At 42.1% G+C, this 21,551-nt stretch overlaps 2 protein-coding genes across 3 annotated transcripts in view; both read right to left on the reverse strand.

Annotated features, from left to right (window-relative positions):
• SUSD5 (sushi domain containing 5) overlaps positions 1-21,551 on the reverse strand; it is a 99,723-nt gene that overhangs the window by 63,074 nt on the left and 15,098 nt on the right. The window lies entirely within an intron of this gene.
• Positions 20,801-21,397, reverse strand: LOC119528004 (sorcin-like). The gene has a single exon (XM_037828604.1). The coding sequence runs from the start codon at positions 21,395-21,397 to the stop codon at positions 20,801-20,803; it is 597 nt and encodes a 198-aa protein (XP_037684532.1).

A 21,551-nucleotide genomic window follows, 5' to 3' on the forward strand; every position in this document is an offset into this window, starting at 1 on the left:
ATTATCCTATGTCCATATGGCCTTGTCATACAGGTCAGATATTCCCCAGTCTAGTGTCTTTTCTGGAGATTAAACTGCTAGTTTTCTGCCAAAGTAGAGGAGGGGCTATCAGGAGTTTGGGTGGGAGCTGAGAAAACTAATATCTTAAACAGACTTTCACACCTCTTCCTGTTTTTAGACCCACATTCACCTCCATGTCCAGGGATAGCTGATGTCACCAATTCTTGGACATTTGGGGGGCTGTGTGGGGGATATTTTGAAGTTACTGTCTCAGACACCAATTTAGGAATCAGCAATCTTCAGTGTGATAAATTAGTTTCTAATGCTAATTAAGTTATAAAAGTCTAAATTTGGGGTTATTGTCCTCCTTTGTGTTATATTGTTATTTTGGGATTTATGCCTTTTTTTTCCCCAAATCCCTTTGCCATCATTTTAATGGGGGAGGAGGTTTCAGAAATAAGGCAACATAAATGTGTATATACAATTCTCCATCTCTTCCAAGACCTTATAAAAATCTACTTTTGACTGAGTGGTTTTTGGCAATCCAGTGCCTATAACAACCAAGAGAAATTTAAAAAAGAATTACTTATTTGTGATCATGGAATTTTGGGGATGTTTATTTTAAAAGAGTCCTTATAGTTTACAGTTACAAATGAAATGATATGTTGTCTGGAATATGCTTCAAAATTATTTCAGGTATTTTAACAGTGCAAGGAGAGGTGGGGCAAAATGGTGGCATAGGGAGCTGTGGAATTCAGTTAGTCCCCTAGAACAGTTAGGAATAGCCAGGAACAACTAGTAAATAATCTGGAACAAATGTTAGGGTGACTTCTGTGACTGGACAACATCATAAACCACTCTGGAATGGGTGGAACGGCTGAGATCAAAACATAGAACTGTAAGTAAAGCTCCACAAAATGCAGAACTGTTATTCCTCCCCCACCAGCATGGCAGGCAAGTTGGAACACTTCCTGCGGGGAAAAGCAGTCCATGCCCGGGAGCAAGGGAAAGTAGCGCAAGCAAGCTCCAACTGCAGTTTTAATTAACAAATTTGGACTACTGATAAACCCTGAGCAAGCAGGAAGGAACCTGGAGGTTTCTCCCAGCAGAGAGGAGGCAAGGCTGATGGAAAAAAAATACATAAATAAATAAAAACAGAGGCATTTATGGCAGAGAGATTCCAAAAGGAGCCGAGAGGTCACTCTGGTGGGCACTCTTACGCACACTTTAGACAACCCTTTTTAGGTTCTAAAGAATTGGGGTAGCTGGTGGTGGATACCTGAAACTATCAAACTACAACCCAGAACCCATGAATCTCGAAGACAGTTGTATAAAAATGTAGCTTATGAGGGGTGACAATGGGATTGGGAAAGCCATAAGGACCACACTCCACTTTGTCTAGTTTATGGATGGATGAGTAGAAAAATAGGGGAAGGAAACAAACAGACAAAGGTACCCAGTGTTCTTTTTTACTTCAATTGCTCTTTTTCACTCTAATTATTATTCTTGTTATTTTTGTGTGTGTGCTAATGAAGGTGTCAGGGATTGATTTAGGTGATGAATGTACAACTATGTAATGGTACTGTAAACAACTGAAAGTACGATTTGTTTTGTATGACTGCGTGGTATGTGAATATATCTCAATAAAATGAAGATAAAAAAATAAAACAAGGATTAGGAGGCTAAAAAAAAACAAAAAACAAAAAACAGAGGCATTTGGAGTTGGCTGAGCTCAGAATACTGGAAAAGAGCTGCGTCCCAAAAAAAGGGGCACACAGAACCGGGTACTAAATCTGGTTCTTGCCTGGTGAACTGCAGGGCTGGGGACTGGCTCTGAAAAGAGGACTTATTTCTTTATTCCTTTTTTTCTCTCTCATTCTAAGACACTCACTAGAGAAAGCCTCAGGCATTTTCAATTCTCAGCACTGAACCATGCAAGGGTGGAATTAAAATAGAGAGTCAACAGAAAAATTCAAATGTAGGAGATAATTCCCTAAAGGGCTTATCTTTCCTAAGGAAATGGGGGGAGGGGCAGAGCCCAGCTCAAGTGGTGGCCCTCCCTCAGAGAACTCAGAACCCAGGACCGGGGGCTGGGGAGAATAAACAGAAATAGCTTAAGCTTGGCTTCTGACACTCTCAGCCTCTGGGTGGGACAGGGTCCACCAAGAATTAAAAGCATCGCACCTCTTTAAGCTGGTGGTTAAACTGGTGGGGACCTGCAGGCTGACAAGTGCCACCTGCTGGGAAAGACAGGAAAAGCAGAGTCCAGAGGTCTCACAGGAAAGTCTGACAATCTGCTGGTTCCCACCTTCAGTGAAACCTGATACTGATTACAAACTTTCACTGAGACCTGGGCCCATCTGGTTTGAGAAAACTTGATTGGGGTAATGTGCCAGTTTGGATGTATTATGTCCCCCTAAATGCATTATCTTTGATGCAATCTTGTGTGAGCAGACCTATTATTGTTGATTAGATTGTAGTTCTTTGATTGAGTGTTTCCAGGGAGATGTAACCCACGCAACTGCAGGTGATAACTCTGGATAATTTTCATAGAGGCATGGCCCCGCCATTCAGTGTGGGCCTTGATTAGTTCACTGGAGCACTATAAAAGCTCAGACAGAAGGAGTGAGCTTGCTACAGCAAGAGGGACACTTTGAAGAATGCACAGGAACCGAGAGAGGAGCTGCAGATGAGAGACAGTTTGAAGATGGCCGCTGAAAGCAGACTTTTGCTCCAGAGAAGTTAAGAGAGGAAAAATGCCCAAAAGCAACCAAGAGTGACATTTTTGAGGTATTCCAGCCTAGAGAGGTAAATCCTGGGAGAAAACCATTTTGAAACAAGAACTCTGGAGCAGATGCCAGCCACGTGCCTTCCCAGCTAACAGAGGTTTTCAGACATCATTGACCATCTTCCAGTGAAGGTACCCAATTGTGTGTTGATGACTTACCTTGGACACTTTATGGCCTTAAGACTGTAACTTTGTAACCAAATAAACCCCAATAAAATAAAAGCCAATCCATTTCTGGTGTTTATGGCAGTAGTTTTCATGATTTTCAATGGATGGAGGTGGCCTAAGGGTACATCAACTGATATGGAATGGTGAACTGTGACGTATACATACAATGGAATACTGAGCAGCAGCAAGAAGAAATGAAGTTGTGAAGCATGCAACTAGGTGAATGGACGTTGAAGACAGCATGTCAAGTGAAATAATCCAGAATCAAAAAGACAAGCATTTTCATTATAACACCTCACTAATATGGACTAACTATAATGTACAATCACTGAGAATTGAATATGAGAGCATAGGTTTTATAAGGGGAAGGCTTATGGTAAAGGTTCATAGAATGTAAGCTCTTACAGCAGTCACATCTATTCATGAGTTGTAATGGTTATCTCTGAATTGAAATGCTGAGCTGTTTGCGTATAAACTGGTCAGTCCCTGTAACTTCAGGTATCTGTTTGATACCTGAGGCTCAAAGCCGGAGTTCGGAAGCTATGAATGTCAGCATTACCCCATACAGCAAATGTTAAAGAAGCTGAAAAAGAGATCAGACTTCAATTAGAGATACAAACGAAATGGACTTGATTAGAACTAAGGTAAACCAGACTAAAGGGAAAAGGATATTGACTGTGTTTTAAAATCTCAATGTTTGTGTAACATCAAAGGAAAAAATCTTTATTTGGTGAAAAATCTACATTTTCTGTAGCATGCTACATACATTAACTTGTATGGTCAGTTTATTCAAACATCAAAATTACACGGCATCTTGAATAGGGGGGTGATCTGGTTGGTTTGTATAGGTTAGCATGAAACTCTGATATATCCCAGAGTAATTGGGCAGAGAATAAAAAGTACTTGCAAAGCACCCTTGAGGGACTGGGGGAAAATGTGGAAATATTAAATTCCACCCCCCCATCCCGGGGAATTTCTGATATTCTTACAAGCATTGGGGACTACCACTGTAGTAGGCCAAGCCCTTATGAAGCTTGTTACTGCAAAGGAGAGGCTAAGCCTATTTATAATGGTGCCTAAGAGTCACCCCAGGGAACCTCCTTTGTTGCTCAGATGTGGTCTCTCTCTCCAAGCCAACTCAGCAGGTAAACTCACTGCCCTCCCCGCTATGTGGGACATGACTCCCAGGGGTGTAAACCTCCCTGGCTACGCAGGACATGATTCCCAGGGATGAGCCTGTACCCGGCATCGTGGGCTTGAGATTGCCTAACGTTTGCATATATGCGGGACACTGTTATCGAGTTCTGACTTGGCGGGCCTGGGCCAGGGGAACTGATCAGCCCCTAGGAAAGGTAGTGGGGCACGGGTGGTTGCGCCCTCCACGGCCCCCCGGGCCTGAGAAAGTGGAGCCGAATGCAGGCCCCATTTCCTCACCCCAAAGTAAAAACCATTGGGGAGGGCTTGCCGGAGAAAACCGCCCCCTTTACCTTGCCCACCCACTCCCCGTTACCGGAGCAACTCCCGCCCCTTTTCAATCAACCTCCGCGCCCTCTCAGAACCAATCCAAGCCTTTAACCCTTGCAGCTACCCCGCCCTCTAAATGCCCGATATAAACTTGTACTCTCCCCTAATAAAGCTCTCTCTCTCTCTTGGTTTTCATCATCCTAAAAGAAATCGTGTCCCGCCTGTTCCTTTCTCGCCGCCCTCCATACTTGCACGCCTCCCGCCGGGGACCTGGCCAAGTCCCCCGCCTCGCCCTCGCCTCCGGGAAAGAGCCCCCGCCGCCGGTACCCTCGGAGCAATCCTGGGAGCCTAGGATTTAGCAACCGGCCGCCACCCTCCCCCAGACGAATCAACTGCGACCGCAACTGGCGCCCAACGTGGGGCCCCTGGAATTAAAAGTCCTCTCCACGCAGCGGTCCAGTGAAACCACCCGCTCGCCCGGACGCCTCTCCAGCTCCCCTTCTCCTCGCCTGCAAAGTAAGGGCCGCCTCTCCCTCGCCGCCCCACGGAGCCGCCCCTCCCTCGCCGCTACACGTCTGGAGCCGCCCCTCCCACGCCACTCCGCGCCCGGGCCGCTCTTCCTTTCCCGCGTTAACCTAACTCTTACCCCCGACTACCTTTCGTCTTCTCTTCCTATATCCCCCACATTCCTCCTAACACTCTTCCTCCAGTAGCTTTCCCTCTTCCCCTCCATTACTTTGCTGTGGTCCTCTGTGTCTTTGTTTCTTTGTTTCGCGCGGTGTGCCTCTTTGCAACCGCCCCCCCCCCCCAAACTGCTCTCGCTACTAGAGGCTCCCTCTTTAGCTACTAGAGGCTCCTGCCTTCCATTCTCACCATCTCCTTCGGCCTCGCTGCCACAGTTTACCTCATTTTCTTTACTCAATAATCAACCCCACTTTTTTTCTCTTTTCTCACTCCGCTATGGGTAATCGTCTATCTGCACGCCAAGCACCCCAAGTTCGCACTCTGGCGGGTCTCCTAGACACACATCGCTGTAAAGTGTCTGTCCGGCAGCTGCAGGTATACTGGGACCTCCTGCTGCCCTTTAACCCATGGCTCACCACTTGCCATCTTTGGGACCCTGTTACTTATGATCGCCTTATTGATCGGGTCACCAACGCCATGGAACATGAGAGCAAGCGCTTCCCTCCCGGCTTGCTCCCCACCTTAATAACCGTCCGCTCCTGCCTTCAAGGCTCCCTTCCCCCTGATCAAGGCCCCATTAAATCCAAGGAGGCCCTATCAACCCAGCCAACAGATTCAGACAGCGATACTAATGTAGACCACGATTCGGACACAGAATCCTTAGTCGAGCAAATTAACAACGCGCTCAAAGTCGCCCCCCAAAAACAAAGCAATACTAAGCCTCGCCAAGATGGCGAACTTCCTCCTTCTTCTTCCATCGAGGGGAGGAAGTGCTCCGGCGACGACGTCAGCCTTAAGCTGGGCCGGAAACCGCATGCGCTTTACCCCGCCCTTTCACAGGGCGGAGTTAGTCCGCCATCTTATGCCTTGGGCCCCACCCTTTCACAGGGCGGAGCTAGTCCACCATCCTATGCCTTAGCCACTCCCAACGCGCCGCCGTCTTGCGACGCTTGGGGCCTCCCACTTCCACCTCCCCCTCCGGCGAGCCCCCCCTCGGAGCCGCTACCGCTACCGGCAGCTGCCGCCGCTCCTCCCACCCTGCCGACTAACAACCCCTGGCTGCCTTCTACACCTCAAGGCAACCCTTGGGGCAACGCTCCCCCTACCCCCACTCCCGCGCCAAGCCCTCTGCAAGCACGTCCTCCTTTCTCTCGTGCCTTTCGCTGCTTTCCTCTTAACCTTACCCCCACACCACAGAAACCGTATGACTGGTATCCCATTGACTCTAATACTATTAAGCAGCTTCGCAGGGCCGTCAAGGAAGACGGGTTGGGTAGCCCATACGCTTCCCAAATACTGCAGGATCTCGGCATGGACTTTTGCATCCCCCAAGACTGGGCCTCGCTTGCCCGTTCCATTCTTAACCCCGGCCAGTTTATTGATTGGCGTGCTCACTTCCAGGCGGAAGCAGCTAAGCAAAGCGAGCAAGACGCAGCCACTGAAGTCTATCATCACCCCGAAGCCTACTTGGGCACGGGAGCGTTTATAAATGCATCTGCCTATATTAATGCACCTGCCACCTTTTGGCCTATCCTTTGGGGAATCGCCTTACGAGCGTTTGCCAACTGCTCTGCCTGTCGGCCTAATAAATTCACCAAGCTCTTCCAGGAGCCGAGTAAGCCTTTCGCCACCTTTGTCTCCAGAGTCGAAGAAACCTGCGCTCGAAAGCCCTCCAGCCGCACCTCAACTACAAGCAGCGCATCTGGAAACCGCACCTCAGCTACAAACAGCGCATCGCCAACCCCACCACCCCAACCTTTTCTACCCCCCTCTCATTACTCCTCTCCCCTCTTCAGCCTTATCCAAGCAACCTTCACCTCACTAAATGTCTCCTACCCCAATCTTACCTCCTCCTGTTGGCTTTGCCTCTCCACCTCCTCCTCACTGTATGAGCCAGTTGCCTCCAACCTCTCCTTTTCAGAAAACACAGAGGACAGCCCCTCGGAATGTAATTGGAATACCTCTGCCGTCCCCCTAACCTTTCATTCAGTCTCCTTTGCAGGAAAGTGCATCCGCCCTCGCTCCAGTAACTCTCCCAGCCTCACTGCCTGTGCCAGCTACTCATCTCCCAGCAGCTCTGCCAAATTTCTCATTCCTCATAACTCCTCCCAATGGCTCTGCTCCTCTACAGGACTTACCCCCTGCCTTAACGTGCAAACCCTCAATACAACTAATGAAACTTGCCTCCTAATTGTCCTTATCCCTAGGGTCCTATACCACAGCGAGGAAGACTTCTTCCTCTGCCTGGAAGGAACTGCAGCCCCTGCTCCACTGCAAAAGCGAGAGCCCATCACCGTCCTCACGATTGCCTCCCTCCTAGGTCTTGCAGGCGCTGGCACCGGAATCGCTGCATTAGCCAGTCAAGGCTCCGCCCTAACTCACCTCCGGGCGGCTGTTGACGAGGACATTCGTCACCTACAAGACGCTATTTCTCATCTTAAAAATTCTGTCAATTCCCTCTCTGAGGTCGTACTCCAAAACCGCCGAGGCCTCGACCTTCTCCTCCTCAAAGAAGGGGGCCTCTGCGCCGCCCTAGGAGAAGAGTGCTGTGTATATGCCAATTCCACAGGTCTCGCCGAGGACAGCCTAAAAAAGGTCTGAGAGGGACTGGAACAACGCAAAAAAAAAACCGTGAAGCCACCAGCTATTGGTCCCACATCTTTACCCCCCTCCTCCCATACCTCCTCCCTCTCATCGGCCCCCTACTAATGATTATTCTAGCTCTCACCCTAGGGCCCTGCATTATCCGCAAAATTGTTCAGCTTGCTAAGAACCAAGCCAATGCTGTCTTTTCATCATTTGTGCAAGTCCAGTATCAACAACTTGCCTCCACTGAAGAAGCTGACCCTCCGCAGCGTCGCCACCCTCGTCCATCCCGCAAGCAGCGAGGCCCCTCTCGAATGCCCGGGCGCCACACCAACGTCGAGCTCCAGCCTCTCTAACTACCATCTACCCCTATCCCTTCCCCCACCTCCCCTTTCCCTCATCCCTTGGCGGATCTCTCCGGTAAGCTTCTTCCTCTAATTAGAAAAGAAGGGGGAAATGCGGGACACTGTTATCGAGTTCTGACTTGGCGGGCCTGGGCCAGGGGAACTGATCAGCCCCTAGGAAAGGTAGTGGGGCACGGGTGGTTGCGCCCTCCATGGCCCCCCGGGCCTGAGAAAGTGGAGCCGAATGCAGGCCCCATTTCCTCACCCCAAAGTAAAAACCATTGGGGAGGGCTTGCCGGAGAAAACCGCCCCCTTTACCTTGCCCACCCACTCCCCGTTACCGGAGCAACTCCCGCCCCTTTTCAATCAACCTCCGCGCCCTCTCAGAACCAGTCCAAGCCTTTAACCCTTGCAGCTACCCCGCCCTCTAAATGCCCGATATAAACTTGTACTCTCCCCTAATAAAGCTCTCTCTCTCTCTTGGTTTTCATCATCCTAAAAGAAATCGTGTCCCGCCTGTTCCTTTCTCGCCGCCCTCCATACTTGCACGCCTCCCGCCGGGGACCTGGCCAAGTCCCCCGCCTCGCCCTCGCCTCCGGGAAAGAGCCCCCGCCGCCGGTACCCTCGGAGCAATCCTGGGAGCCTAGGATTTAGCAACCGGCCGCCACCCTCCCCCAGACGAATCAACTGCGACCGCACATATATGCAAGGAGTGATTATGTAATATATCCTATATATTCCAGAACTTCTTTTTTCAATATTGATGAAGAATTTAATATGGTAAATAATAAAATCATAATTCATTATTAGACCTCTGGAAGATGTTATTTAAATAGCTTCACAATATGAATTTTTAAATCTCTGACTATATGTTGGATTATGATTTTTAATTTTCGTATACTGGGATACTATGTACAGTAACAAAGCTTAGTAGGCACTCAACAAATGTGTTGAATGTTGAATACTAATGGAGGTAGAAGATGAGGAAGAAAATACTTACTTAGTACTACTAGTAATAATAAAAGCAACAAAAACCTATATAGCACTTATGATATTCCAGGCATTGTTCTAAGCACTTTATGTATATTAACTCATTTGCTCCTCCTAAAAATATTGCCCTGTCTCTCTCATACTGCAGTTAAATGTGTACAGACATAGGTGCTATCATTATTTTCATTTTACAGATGAGGAAGCTGAGACACAGAGATTAAGTAAATTGCCCAAGGTCATGCAGGCAGAAAGTGGTGGAGCTGGGCTTAAGAGCTGCACTGATTCTATAAATCAGTTTGGAAAAATTGGCAATTTTACAATGCTGAGTCTTCTAATCTGTGATCATGGTCTATCTCATCATTTATCTAGTTCTTTCTTAATGTCTCCCAATAAGATTTTATAATTATTTTCATAAAGATCTTAAAAGTGTTTGGATATATTTATTACTAGGAACTTCATAATTTTCTGCTGTTTTAATTGTACCTTTAAATTTTTATTCTGCTGGTGTATAAAAATGTTTGTATAGTTTAATTATGTGTTGAGTAACCTTGCTAAATTTCTTATTAAATCTAATAATTTATCTGTAGAATAATTTGGATTGTCTACATACAGAATCATATCATCTGTGAATAATAGCTTTATTTCTTCTTTCTATAGTTGAACAGTTTTTTTGTTTGTTTGTTTGTTTTACTATATTAGTTAGGACCTCTCATATCATGTTGAATAGAAGTGGGATAGTGGGCATCCTTTATTTTTCTTAATTTCTAATGAAATGATTTCAAATTCAACCATTAAAAATAACATTTGCTTTTGAATTTTTTTTTTGATCAAAACCCTATTGGAAGCAATGGAAGTGCCCTTATACTTGCTAAGAATTTTTATATAAATGGGTATTGAATTAATCAAATACATCTTCTGCATCTATTGAGATGATTCTATCGTTTTTCCCCTTGAGTCTGTTAATGTTGGTGACTTACAATGATATTTTTAATGTTAAAACTTTCCTAATTTCCACCTTGTATTAACATCTTTATACTGATTTTTGTTGATTAATATTATGCTTAAGATATTTACATCCATGTTCACAAGTGAGACAGGACTATTATTGTCCATTCTTATTATGAATTTTTTGGTTTTGTATAAAGATACTTTAATCTCATAAATGAGTTAGAAAGTTCCCATTTTTTTTCTATATTCTCTAACAGTGTGTATTAGGTTAGTGTTATTAGAATTTTCTTTGTGGTTAGATTATAAATTATGAATTCAGTTTCTTTAATGTTTATAGCATTATTCAGTTTTTCTATTTGTTCCTGAGTTCATTTAGTAAGTAATTTTCCCTAGGAATTAATCTACTTCATCTATATTTTCAATTATGTTAACATAACTTTTTTTCCTGCAATTTTGAGATACATCACACACACTATACAACCATCCAAAGTGCACAATCAACCACCCACAGCACCACCACATAACCGTGCATCCATCACCATAATCAATCCCCAAACACCCTCACCACTCCAAAAAAGTAATAAAAATAAAAATAGGAATAAAAATAAAAGTAAAAAAAGAACACCCAACACATCAGATCCCCCCATTTTATCACACTATTCATCCAATCCTTCATCCCTATCACTCCACCCATCCATCCACACACTGGACAAAGGGAGTGCAAGCTACAAGGCCCCCACCACCACATGGCCACACTGTACAAGCTAAACAGTTACACACTAGTCCTCAAGAATCAAGGCCACTGGACTGCAGCCCAACAGCCCAGGCACCTCCTTCTAGCCACTCCAATACACCGAAACCCAAAAAGGGACATCTATATAATGCACAAGAACAACCTCCAGAAAGACCTCTCAACTCCATTTGAAATCTCTCAGTCACTGAAACTTTATTTTGTTATATTTTTCCCCCTTTTGGTCAGGAAGGCTTTCTCAACCCCATGATGACAGGTCCAGGCTCATCCCTGGGAGTCATGTCCCACGTTGCCAGGGAAATTTACACCCCTGGGAGTCATGTCCACATAGGGGGGAGGGCAGTGAGTTTACCTGCAGAGTTGGCTTACAGAGACAGGTCACATTTGAGCAACAAACAGGTTCCCTGGGGGCGACTCTCAGGCACAACCATAATTAGGCATAGCCTCTCTTTGCAGCAACAGGCCCCACAAGGGCAAACCCCAAGACTGAGTGCTCAGCTTACCAAATTGGTAATCCCCAGTGCTTGTGAGAATATCAGTAATTCCCCATGCAGGTGAATCCAGCACTTCCACAATTTACCCCAGTCTCCCAAGGGGGCTATTCAAATACTTTTTTATCTTCTGCCCAAATCAGTCTGGGATGCATCAGGGCCCCACCCCAAACTGCACAAACAAACCAGATCTCATTCCCTACTCAAGGCTCCATGAAATCATGGTGTTCAAACAAACTGACCACATAAGTCAAATTATGCAGCGTGCCACAGAAAAAATGGATTTCCCACCAAATAAACATCTCCTTTGGTCCCACATGGAAGCTGAAGTTTCAAAACAGTCAATATCATCCTCCACCCTTTAGTCTGATTCACCCCAGTCCCAACCAAGTCCATCTCATCCACATCTTCATATGAAGTCTGATCTCTCCGTCAGCTTCTCCAACATTGGCTGTGACATAACATTTTTCATAATGTCCTATTATCTTTTTTAATGCTGCATCACTGCAGTAGTCCTCTTTTTAATTCTACTACTGTTTATTCATGTTGCCTTTTGTTGTTGATGTCTATCCAGCAGTTTATGAATTGTAAAGCACTAAATTTTGTCATTATTGACCTATTTTAGTATGTTTGTTTTCTATTTCATAAAATACTGCTCTTCTCTTTATCAGTTCCCTTTTTTTGAGGGTTTTTCTGTTTGTTTTTCTTTTTCAGATTTCTTAAGGTGGATAATTAGTTCATAAAACTTCACCTTTTTCCTTTCTTAATACATGCATTTAATGCTTTAGATTTCCCTGCAGGTGTAGCTTTAGCAGCACCCCCATTAATCTGCAAATGTTATAATATCATTCAGTTCCAAATATATGCTAATTTCCATTATGATTTATTTTTGTCTCATGGGCTATTTAAGGATATCTTTTGTAAACAGCATATATTTGAATTTTCAAAAATCCATTGATAGGGGGATGCAAAATGAAACACAATAAAGTTTCAGTGGCTGAGAGATTCCAAATGGAGTTGAGAGGTCACTCTGGTGGGCATTCTTATGCGCTATATAGATAACCCTTTTTAGGTTTTAGTGCAGTGAAATAGTAGAAATAAATACCTGAAGCTATCAAACTGCAACCCAGTAGCCTTGATTCTTGAAGACGATTGTATAACTATGTAGCTTACAGGAGGTGACAATGTGATTGTGAAAGCCTTGTGGATCACACTCCCTTTATCTAGTGTATGGATGGATGAGTAGAAAAATGGGGACAAAAACCTAAAAGAAAAATAGGGTGGGGGGTGTTTTGGGTGTTCGTCTTTACTTTTATTTTTTATTCTTATTTTCACTTTCTCTGGTACAAGGAAACTGTTCAAAAAATAGATTGGGGTGATGAATGCACAACTATGATGGTACTGTGAACAACTGATTGTACACTTTGGATGATTGTACAGTATGTGAATATATCTCAATAATACTGAATTAAAAACTAGCAAAAAAAATCCATCTGAAAATCTTTGTTTTCTAATTAGAGCATTTAGTCTATTTAATTTAATCACTGATCTCTTTGAATTTAATTTGGCCATCTTACAAAGTGCCTTCTATTAGTTCTAAATATTCTCTGTTCCATTTTCGCTCCTTTCTTTCCACCATTTTGGATTGTTTGCATTTTTTCCCCTATTACTCCTTCTTCCCCTGTATTGGTTTGGAAGTTATGCATCCTTTTACTGTCCTTTTACTGGTTACCCCAGAGGTTACAACATGCTTCCTTGACTTACTAAAATCTAATGTCACTTTTATCCTCTTCCTCAACAGTACAACTCAAAATACTTAATATACTTAAGTATTAGCATACTTAAAATACCTAAAAATAATTCAAATGATTTCCATTTTATATACCATTGTTTAGTTTTTAGTATTGTTATTATTGCTTCTTACAATTATACAATTTCAATTTAACCACATACACACCCTTTCCATTACTCTTCATTCTTTTACATCTCCAGCCTTCCATCTGCAGTTATTTTCCTCCCACCTGAAGAACATTAAGTATTTCTCTTAGTGTAGGTCTACTTATAATGAATTATCTTAGCTTTTGTCTGTCTGGAAATGTCTTTATTCTATTTTTATTCTTGGAAGTTATTTCAAATGGATTTAGAACTCTAGCCTGATAGTAATTTTCTTACAGCACATTGAAAGCATCAGCTTTCATTGTCAGCTTTATTGTTCCTTTGAAAGTATTTCCTTTTTCTTTTTATTGCTCTTAATGGATTTTTTTTTTCATTTTTGATTCTCATCAGTTTTACCATAATGCACTTAGCTGTGGGTTTCTTCTTATTTTTCCTACTTTGGCTTTATAGAGCTTCCTGAATCTGTTCATTGATGTTTTTCTTCAGTTGTGGAACATTCTCAGCCATTATCTCTTTTTTTAATGCAATTTATTGAGATATATTCACATACCATACAATCATCCAAAGTGTACAATCAATTGTTCATAGTATCACCATATAATTGTACATTCATCAACACAGTCAATTTTTGAACATTTTCATTACACCAGAAAATAAAAATAAAAGTAAAAAATAACAACCAAAACATCTAGATCCTTCCACCCCCCTATTATTCATTTACATTTTGTCCCCCTTTTTCTACTCATCTGTCCACACACAAGGGGATAAAGGGATACAGGGAATGAGAGCCACAAGGTTTTCACAATCACAGGGTCACATGGTATAAGCTATATAGTTATGTGATCATCTTCAAGAATCAAGGTTACTGGATTGCAGTTCAACAGTTTCAGGTATTTCCTTCTAGCTATTCTAATACACTAAAAGCTAAAAAGGGATATGCATATAATACTTAAGAATAACCTCCAGAATGACTTCTTTACTCTATTTCAAATCTCTCAGCCACTGAAATTTTATTTTGTTTCATTTTGCTTCCCCCTTTTGGTCTAGAAGGCTTTCCCAATCCCATGATGCCGGGTCCAGGATCATCCCTGGGAGTCATGTCCCACACTGCCAGGGAGATTTACACCCCTGGGAGTCATGTCCCACATAGGTGGGAGGGCAGTAATTTTACATGCTGAGTGGGCTTAGAGAGAGGCCACATCTGAGAAACAAAAGAGGTTCTCTGGGGGTGACTATTAGGCACAATTATAAGTAGGCTTAGCCTCTCCTTTGCAGTAACAAACTTCTTAAGGGCAAGCCCCAATATCAAGGATTCAGCCTACTAACCTGGTAGTCCCCAATGCTTGCAAGAGTATCAAGAATTCCCCAGATGGGGATGTTTAATATTTCCACATTTTTTTCCCAGTCCCTCAAGGGGGCTTTGCAATTGCTTTTTATCCTCTTCCCAAATTCTTCTGGAATGTATAAGGGTTTCACACTAATCTGGATAATCCAACCAAATCTCAACCCCTATTCAAGGTTCTATGTAATTATGGTGTTTGAATAAACTAACCATACAAGGTAAATTATATAGTGTGCTACAGAAAATATATTTTGCCCAAATAAACATCTCTTCCTTTGGTATCACACAGAAGTTGAAGTTTTAAAACATAGCCAATATCATCCTTTACCCTTTAATCTGATTTACCTTAGTCCTAACCAAGTCCATTTCATTCATATCTCTAACCAAAGTCTGATCTGTTTCAGCTTCTTTAACAATTGCTGTGTGTGGTAATGGTAACATTCATAGCTGCCAAATTCTGAATGAGTTCCAGGTTACACACAAACAGCTCAGCATCTCAGAATTTATAAATAACCATTACAACTCATGAATAGATATGACAGCTGTTAAGAGTTTACAATCTAGGAACCTTTACAATAAGCCTTCCCCAGATAATCTATGCTCTCAGATCCAGTTCTCAGAGTTTGCACATTATAGTTAGTCTATATTAGTGAAGTATTATAATGTTTGTCTTTTTTATTCTGGCTTATTTCACTCAACATACTGTCTTCAAGGTCCATTCACCTAGTTGCATACCTCACAACTTCATTCCTTCTTGCTGCCCCTCAATGTTTCATTGTATGTATAAACCACAGTTCACCATTCCATTTATCAGTAGATGTACTGTTAGGCCACCTCCATCCATTGAAAATCATGAACACTTCTGCCATAAACACCAATGTGCAAATGTGCATTCATGTCCCTGCTCTCAGTTCTTCCAAATACACTGTAATATAACAGGGTTGCAGGACCTAATGGCAACCCCATTCTTAGCTTCCTATGGAACCACCACACTGCCCTCCAGATGGGCTGCACCATTCTACTTCACCACCAACAGGGAATAGGTATATCCCTATCTCCACATTTTCTCCAGCACTTGCATCCCTATGCTTATTTTTTCAACAGTTTTATTCTCACCCCATACAATTCAACCCAAGTATACAATCAGCAATACTGGATATAATCACATAGTTATACATTCACCACCACAATCTATATGAGGACTGTTCTAGCTTGCTAATGCTGCGGAATGCAAAACACCAGAGATGGATTGGCTTTTATAAAAAGGGGGTTTATTTGGCTACACAGTTACAGTCTTAAGGCCATAAAGTGTCCAAGGTAACACATCAGTAATCGGGTACCTTCACTGGAGGATGGCCGATGGCGTCCGGAAAACCGCTGTTAGCTGGGAAGGCACGTGGCTGGTGTTTGCTCCAAAGTTCTGGTTTCAAAATGGCTTTCTCCCAGGACATTCTTCTCTAGCAAGCTTGCTCCTCTTCAAAACGTCATTCACAGCTGCACTCAGTTCCATCTCCCTGAGTCAGCACGTTTATATGGCTCCACTGATCAAGGCCCACCCTGAATGGGTGGGGCCACGCCTCCACAGAAATATCCCATCAGTCATCATCCACAGTCGGGCGGGGCGCATCTCCATGCAAACAACCTAATCCAAACGTTCCAACTTAATCCCCACTATTATGTCTGCCCCACAAGACTGCATCAAAGAATATGGCTTTTTCTGGGGGACATAATACATTCAAATCGGCACAAGGACATTTCCCTTTCTTTTGCAAAGAAAGATGAAGAGGAGACAAAAAAGAAGAATAAAAAATAAAAGACAGAAGAAAAATAAAAATAAAATAAAATATAATGAAAAGGTCAGACAACAACAACAACACCGAGAATCATGCACCGCTCCTTTGCAACCCCCTCTTGTACACATTTAGCTTTGGTATATTGCCTTTGTTACAATTAATGGAAGCACCTTACAATGTTACTGTTAACTGCAGACTCTAGTTTGCACTAATTGTATTTTCCCCCTATACCATCCAATTTTCAATACTTCGCATTGTTGACATTCATTTGTTCTCCTTCATGTAAAAACATTCTTGTATTTGTACATTTAATCATGATCACTGACCTCTCTAGGTTTCTCTAAGTTATACAATCCGAGTCTTTATCTTGCATCTTTCCTTCTGGTGTCAAACATGCCCTTAGCCTTCCTCTTTCAACTGTACTCACAATCATCTTTGTTCAGAGTACATACAATATTGTGCTACCATCACACAGTATTGTGCTATCCATTTCTGGACATATACAATCAATCCTGTTGAACTTTCTATAATCCTTCAGCATCAAATCCTGACCTCTAACTTCTTTCTATCTCCTGATAACCTGTGTTCTCAATTTTAACTCTCAAAGTTCACTCAATGTTAGTTCATATTAATGAGAAGATAGAGTATCCATCCTTTTGTTTCTGGCTAATTTCACTCAATGTAATGTCTACTGTCTACCATTGTGGCTTTTGGATTTTATACAACAAAACTTTTTTTTTCATTTTTTCTGCTCTCTTTTTACCCTTACTGACAGTCTTAATTTCTACACTTTTCTCCAAACCTCTCTCTCCTGTCTTTTTCTATTTGCCTGTAGTGCTCCCTTTAGTATTTCTTATAGAGCAGGTCTCTTGTTCACAAATTCTCTCAGTATCTGTTGTCTGAAAATATTTTAAACTCTCCCTCATTTTTGAAGAACAGTTTTGATGGATATAGAATTCTTGACTGGCAGTTTTTCTCTTTCAGTATCTTAAATATATCATCCTACTGCTTTCTTCCCTCTACTGAGTTTCTACTGAGAAATCCATACATAGTCTTATTGAGCTTTCTTTGTACGTGATGGATTGCTTTTCTGTTGCTTCTTTCAGAATTCTCTCTTTGACATTTGATTCATCTGATTAAGTGTCTTGGAGTTGGTCTACTCAGATGTATTCTGTTTGTGGTATGCTGTGCTTCTTGGATCTGTAATTTTATGTCTTTCATGAGAGATGGGAAATTTTCAGTGATTATTTCCTCCATTATCTTTCTGTCCTCTTTCCCTTCTCTGCTTCTTCTGGGACACCCATGATATGTATATTCATGCACTTCATGTTGTCATTCAATTCCCTGAGACCCTGCTCATATTTTTCCATTCTTTTCCCTATCTGTTCTTCTGTATGAAGGATTTCCGATGCTCTGTCCTCTAGCTCATGAATCTTTTCTTCTGCCTCTTCAAATCTGCTGCTGTATGTCTCCATTGTGTTTTTCATCTCTCTATTTTGCCTTTCATTCCCATAAGTTCTACTGATTGTTTTTCCAGCTTTCAAGTTCTTCCTTATGTTCTCCCAATATCCTTTCTTTATATATGTATAAAGATATATGTTCTTTATATCCTTCATCTCTTTTGCCATATCTTCCTCAACTCACCGATTTGATTTTGAATTGATTTAGCATATTTGTTTGAAGATCTTTAATTAGTTGTTTCAACTCCTATATCTCATTTGAAATGTAAGTTTGTTCGTTTCACTGGGCCAAATCTTCATTTTTCCTACTGTGACTCATAATTTTTTGTTGTCTAGTCCTCTGGTTTTCTTGATTACCCCAATCAGATTTTCCAAGACTAGACAGGTCCAGGTCTCAGGAGGAGGGTGTAATTAGTATCAAGTTTCCCTGAGTATGAGACCCAGGAGATTGCCTGACTTTCCTGTGAGGCCTCTAGATTCTGTGCCTGTTCTATCCTGCCCAGAAGGTGGTGCTTGTTAGTCCACAGCTCCTCAGTAGTGTAAAGAGGTGCAGTGCCTTTAACTCTTAGCAGACCCTGTGTCTGCCAGGGACTGAGGGTAAGTCTGAAGCCAAGCTTAAGCTGTTTCTGTTTTTTCTCCGCAGGCCCTGGGGTCTGAATTCTCTAAGGGAGGGTGGCCATTTGAGCTGCCCCCCCTTTTCTTAGGGAAGATAAATCCTTTAGGGAATTATCTCCTTCACTTGAGTTCTTCCTTTGACTCTCTATCTTAACTCCACCCTTGCCTGGGTCAGTACTGACAACTGAAAATGTCTGAGGCTTTCTTTAATGAGCTACTTAGAATGAGAGAATAAAAAAGAAAAAGAAAGAAATCCCATTTTCAGAGCCATTCCCCAGTCCCCCAGTTTGGCCAATCAGGAGCTGGAGTTGGTACCCGGTTCTATGTGCCCCTTTTTTTTGGAACACAGCCTTTTTTCCAGTATTCTGAGCTCAGCTGACTCCAAAAGCCTCCATTTTTATTTATTTATTTTTCCTTCAGCCCTGTCTCCTCTCTCCCGGGAGAGACCTCCGGGTTCCTTTCCTGTTTACTCCAGGTTCATCTGTGGTTATAGCTTGTACTCAGTAGTCCAGATTTGTTAATTAAAACTGCAATTGGACCATGGTTGTGCTACCTTTCTTTGCTCGTGGTGGAGACTTCTTCTCCTTCTCACAGGGAAGTGTTCCAACTCAGCTGGCCATGCCAGTAGGAGGGGGCAGCTCCTGGGTTTGGGGGCTTTACTTATAGTTCTATGCTGCAGTCTCAGCCCTTTCATCCATTCCAGACTGGTGTACAATGTGTGTCTGTTCATGGATGTCCCCCAAACAGCTGTTCCAGATATTTACTAGTTGTTCCTGGCTATTTCCTAGTTGCTCTAGAGGAATAACTAAGTTCCACTCCTCCCTACGCCACCATCTTGTCCCTCTCTCAGACATTATCTTTTAAAATATTATTTTGTTCCATTTTCTTTCTCTTCAACTTTTGGAATCCCAATTACATGCATCTGCTTTGCCTTTTACCATTTCTACTCTGTTTTTCCAACTTTCCCCCCTCATTTTCTATTCTGAATAACTTTCTCTGAAATATCTTCAGTTCACTAATTCTCTCTTTGGATTTTTTTTTTTTTTAACCACTTAGCATTTTTATTTTGTATATATTGAAATAATTCTTTTAGATTTATTTAATGAGTTTTAAAATCAAATCACACTCTTTTGCCAGCATAAAAAAGAAATTATAAGCAAAAGAAATTGACTAAAATATTCCTAAAATTTCTTAACAAAGTACAACTTTCCTGAGTCCCTTTGTAACAAATTTTTATTTTATTTTTTATCATGGTAACATAAAAATAAGAGAAAACTTCCCATTTTAACCATTTTTAAGTGTACAATTTAGTGGCATTAATTTCTTCTACAATGTTGTGCTACTATCACCACCTTCCATTACTAAAACTTTTATCTCCCCAAACAGAAACTCTATACCCATTAAGTAATATCTTCTTTCTCCCTCCTCTAATCTACTTTCTTTCTCTATGAATTTGCTTTTTCTAGATATTTCATATAAGTGGAATCATACACTATTTGTAGTTTTGGTTCTGGATCATTCTGAACCACCCCACCCCCCTTTTTTTTTGCTGTGTACATTTTTTATTATAAGTGTGAGCACCTGGCATATACAAAATGGATGTATTAATATTTTAAAAATCATTATCTGATTTTAAAGGGAAAGCATACACATTATAGAAAACTTGAAAAATTCTGAAATGTTTAAAGGAAATTAAAGTCACCTAGAATCCTATTAGCTAAAATAACAATAAGCTAATATTTTTATATATTTTTTTAGTCTATCATTTTTTTTACACAGTTAAGCTCATAATCAACATAGAAGTTTATGTATAGCTAACAAAGTTCTACATGGACAATGACAAACAGAGACTTGGTAATAGTATTTGCCACTCAAATTATTCAATAAGGTTTTATGAGGCAAAAAATAATCACTCACGTTCTCTGTCCATTCATATGGCCATCAAAATATCTATCAGCCTTAAAGCCTGTGCTAAGTTTCCACTAAGGTGAACACTGACGTGGATTATACCACGTTCTTTTTGCACCCAAGTGGGTCTAAATCATTTACTTAAGAATACTCCAGACTTAAAACTTTCAACACCACTTATAAAAGCCCCTCTAGGAGAGGAAAGACAACAGCTGAGGTCTGATCAAAAGTTTTTAGTATCTTCACAGTGAAAAATATATAATGTGCCTTCACCATTTTGCATACTTAAATTTACATACAAGTGGTTTAGCCAGAAAATAAGATATGATTAACGATAGCGCGTGCAAATTCTAAATGGTGTAATAGACCCCATCTTCCATTATTAGAAGTCCAAAGAATTTACTATCAAAACTAAAAACAAAACTGCAGTTGCACCTAAAGTAATAAACCTTTACAACAAGCAGGTAAGGGAAAGTGGCGATGTAAGTTTACACACATTTCTGAAGGCAAAGAGGAGGAGCAAAGGAGAACCAGGCAGAATGTCAATTATGTTCATACAGCTTCCTGTCGATTTAAACACTCATGACACACTGAATGAAATAGTCATATGGGAAACTCACAACACCTTGCTCAGCAGTATTCCGTCTTCGAAAGCTGTCTGTGAGGGCCCTCAGTTTGATGCAGCAGGTGATGTAGTCATCAAAGGTGATCTTTCCATTGGTGCTGTACAGTTTAGCAATTGAATTCACAGTCTGGGGACTCAATCTAAATCCCATTGTGGTCAGGGCCTTCTGCAATTCTTGAGGGTCCACTGTTCTACTTCCATCACTGTCAAAACTGATGAAGTGTTGTCTCCAGCCATTCAGTCCAGCCCAGAGTTCTTTAAATTCATTGAAACCCACTGTTCCTGACATGTCTCTATCCAACAAGGAAACCATAAGCCGACAAGTCTCCAGGTTAAAAGGTTTGTATCCTCCAGCAATGCCCAACTGTGCCAGACATCTCTGCAATTCATCAGCATCTATCTGCCCATCCTGTCCAGCTACAGCAGCAAAGCAACCATACAGCGGATACTGAGTTTGTCCAGGAAACTCAGGCCCTCCGGGAGCTTCTCTATACCCGCCCGGGTAGTACCCTCCGTCAGCGCCAGTGTGCCCCGGGTATGCCATGGTGCAGACTCCTGAATCCCTTTTTGACTCAGAGTCCTCAATACACAGTTTCACTTTCCTAGCCATCGGGAGCATTAGTGATGCAACATTTCTTAAAAGATTATCCACTGTTGTTTTCAGAATTTCTTTCCAAGCCTCAGCTACTCATTCTATA

The sequence above is a fragment of the Choloepus didactylus genome, chromosome 1 (assembly GCF_015220235.1).
Source record: "Choloepus didactylus isolate mChoDid1 chromosome 1, mChoDid1.pri, whole genome shotgun sequence".
NCBI classification, from domain to species: Eukaryota; Metazoa; Chordata; class Mammalia; order Pilosa; family Megalonychidae; genus Choloepus; species Choloepus didactylus.

Coding starts and splice junctions, on each gene's coding strand:
- LOC119528004 (XM_037828604.1), bottom strand. CDS start 21,397: ATGGCATACCCGGGGCACACTGGCGCTGACGGAGGGTACTACCCGGGC.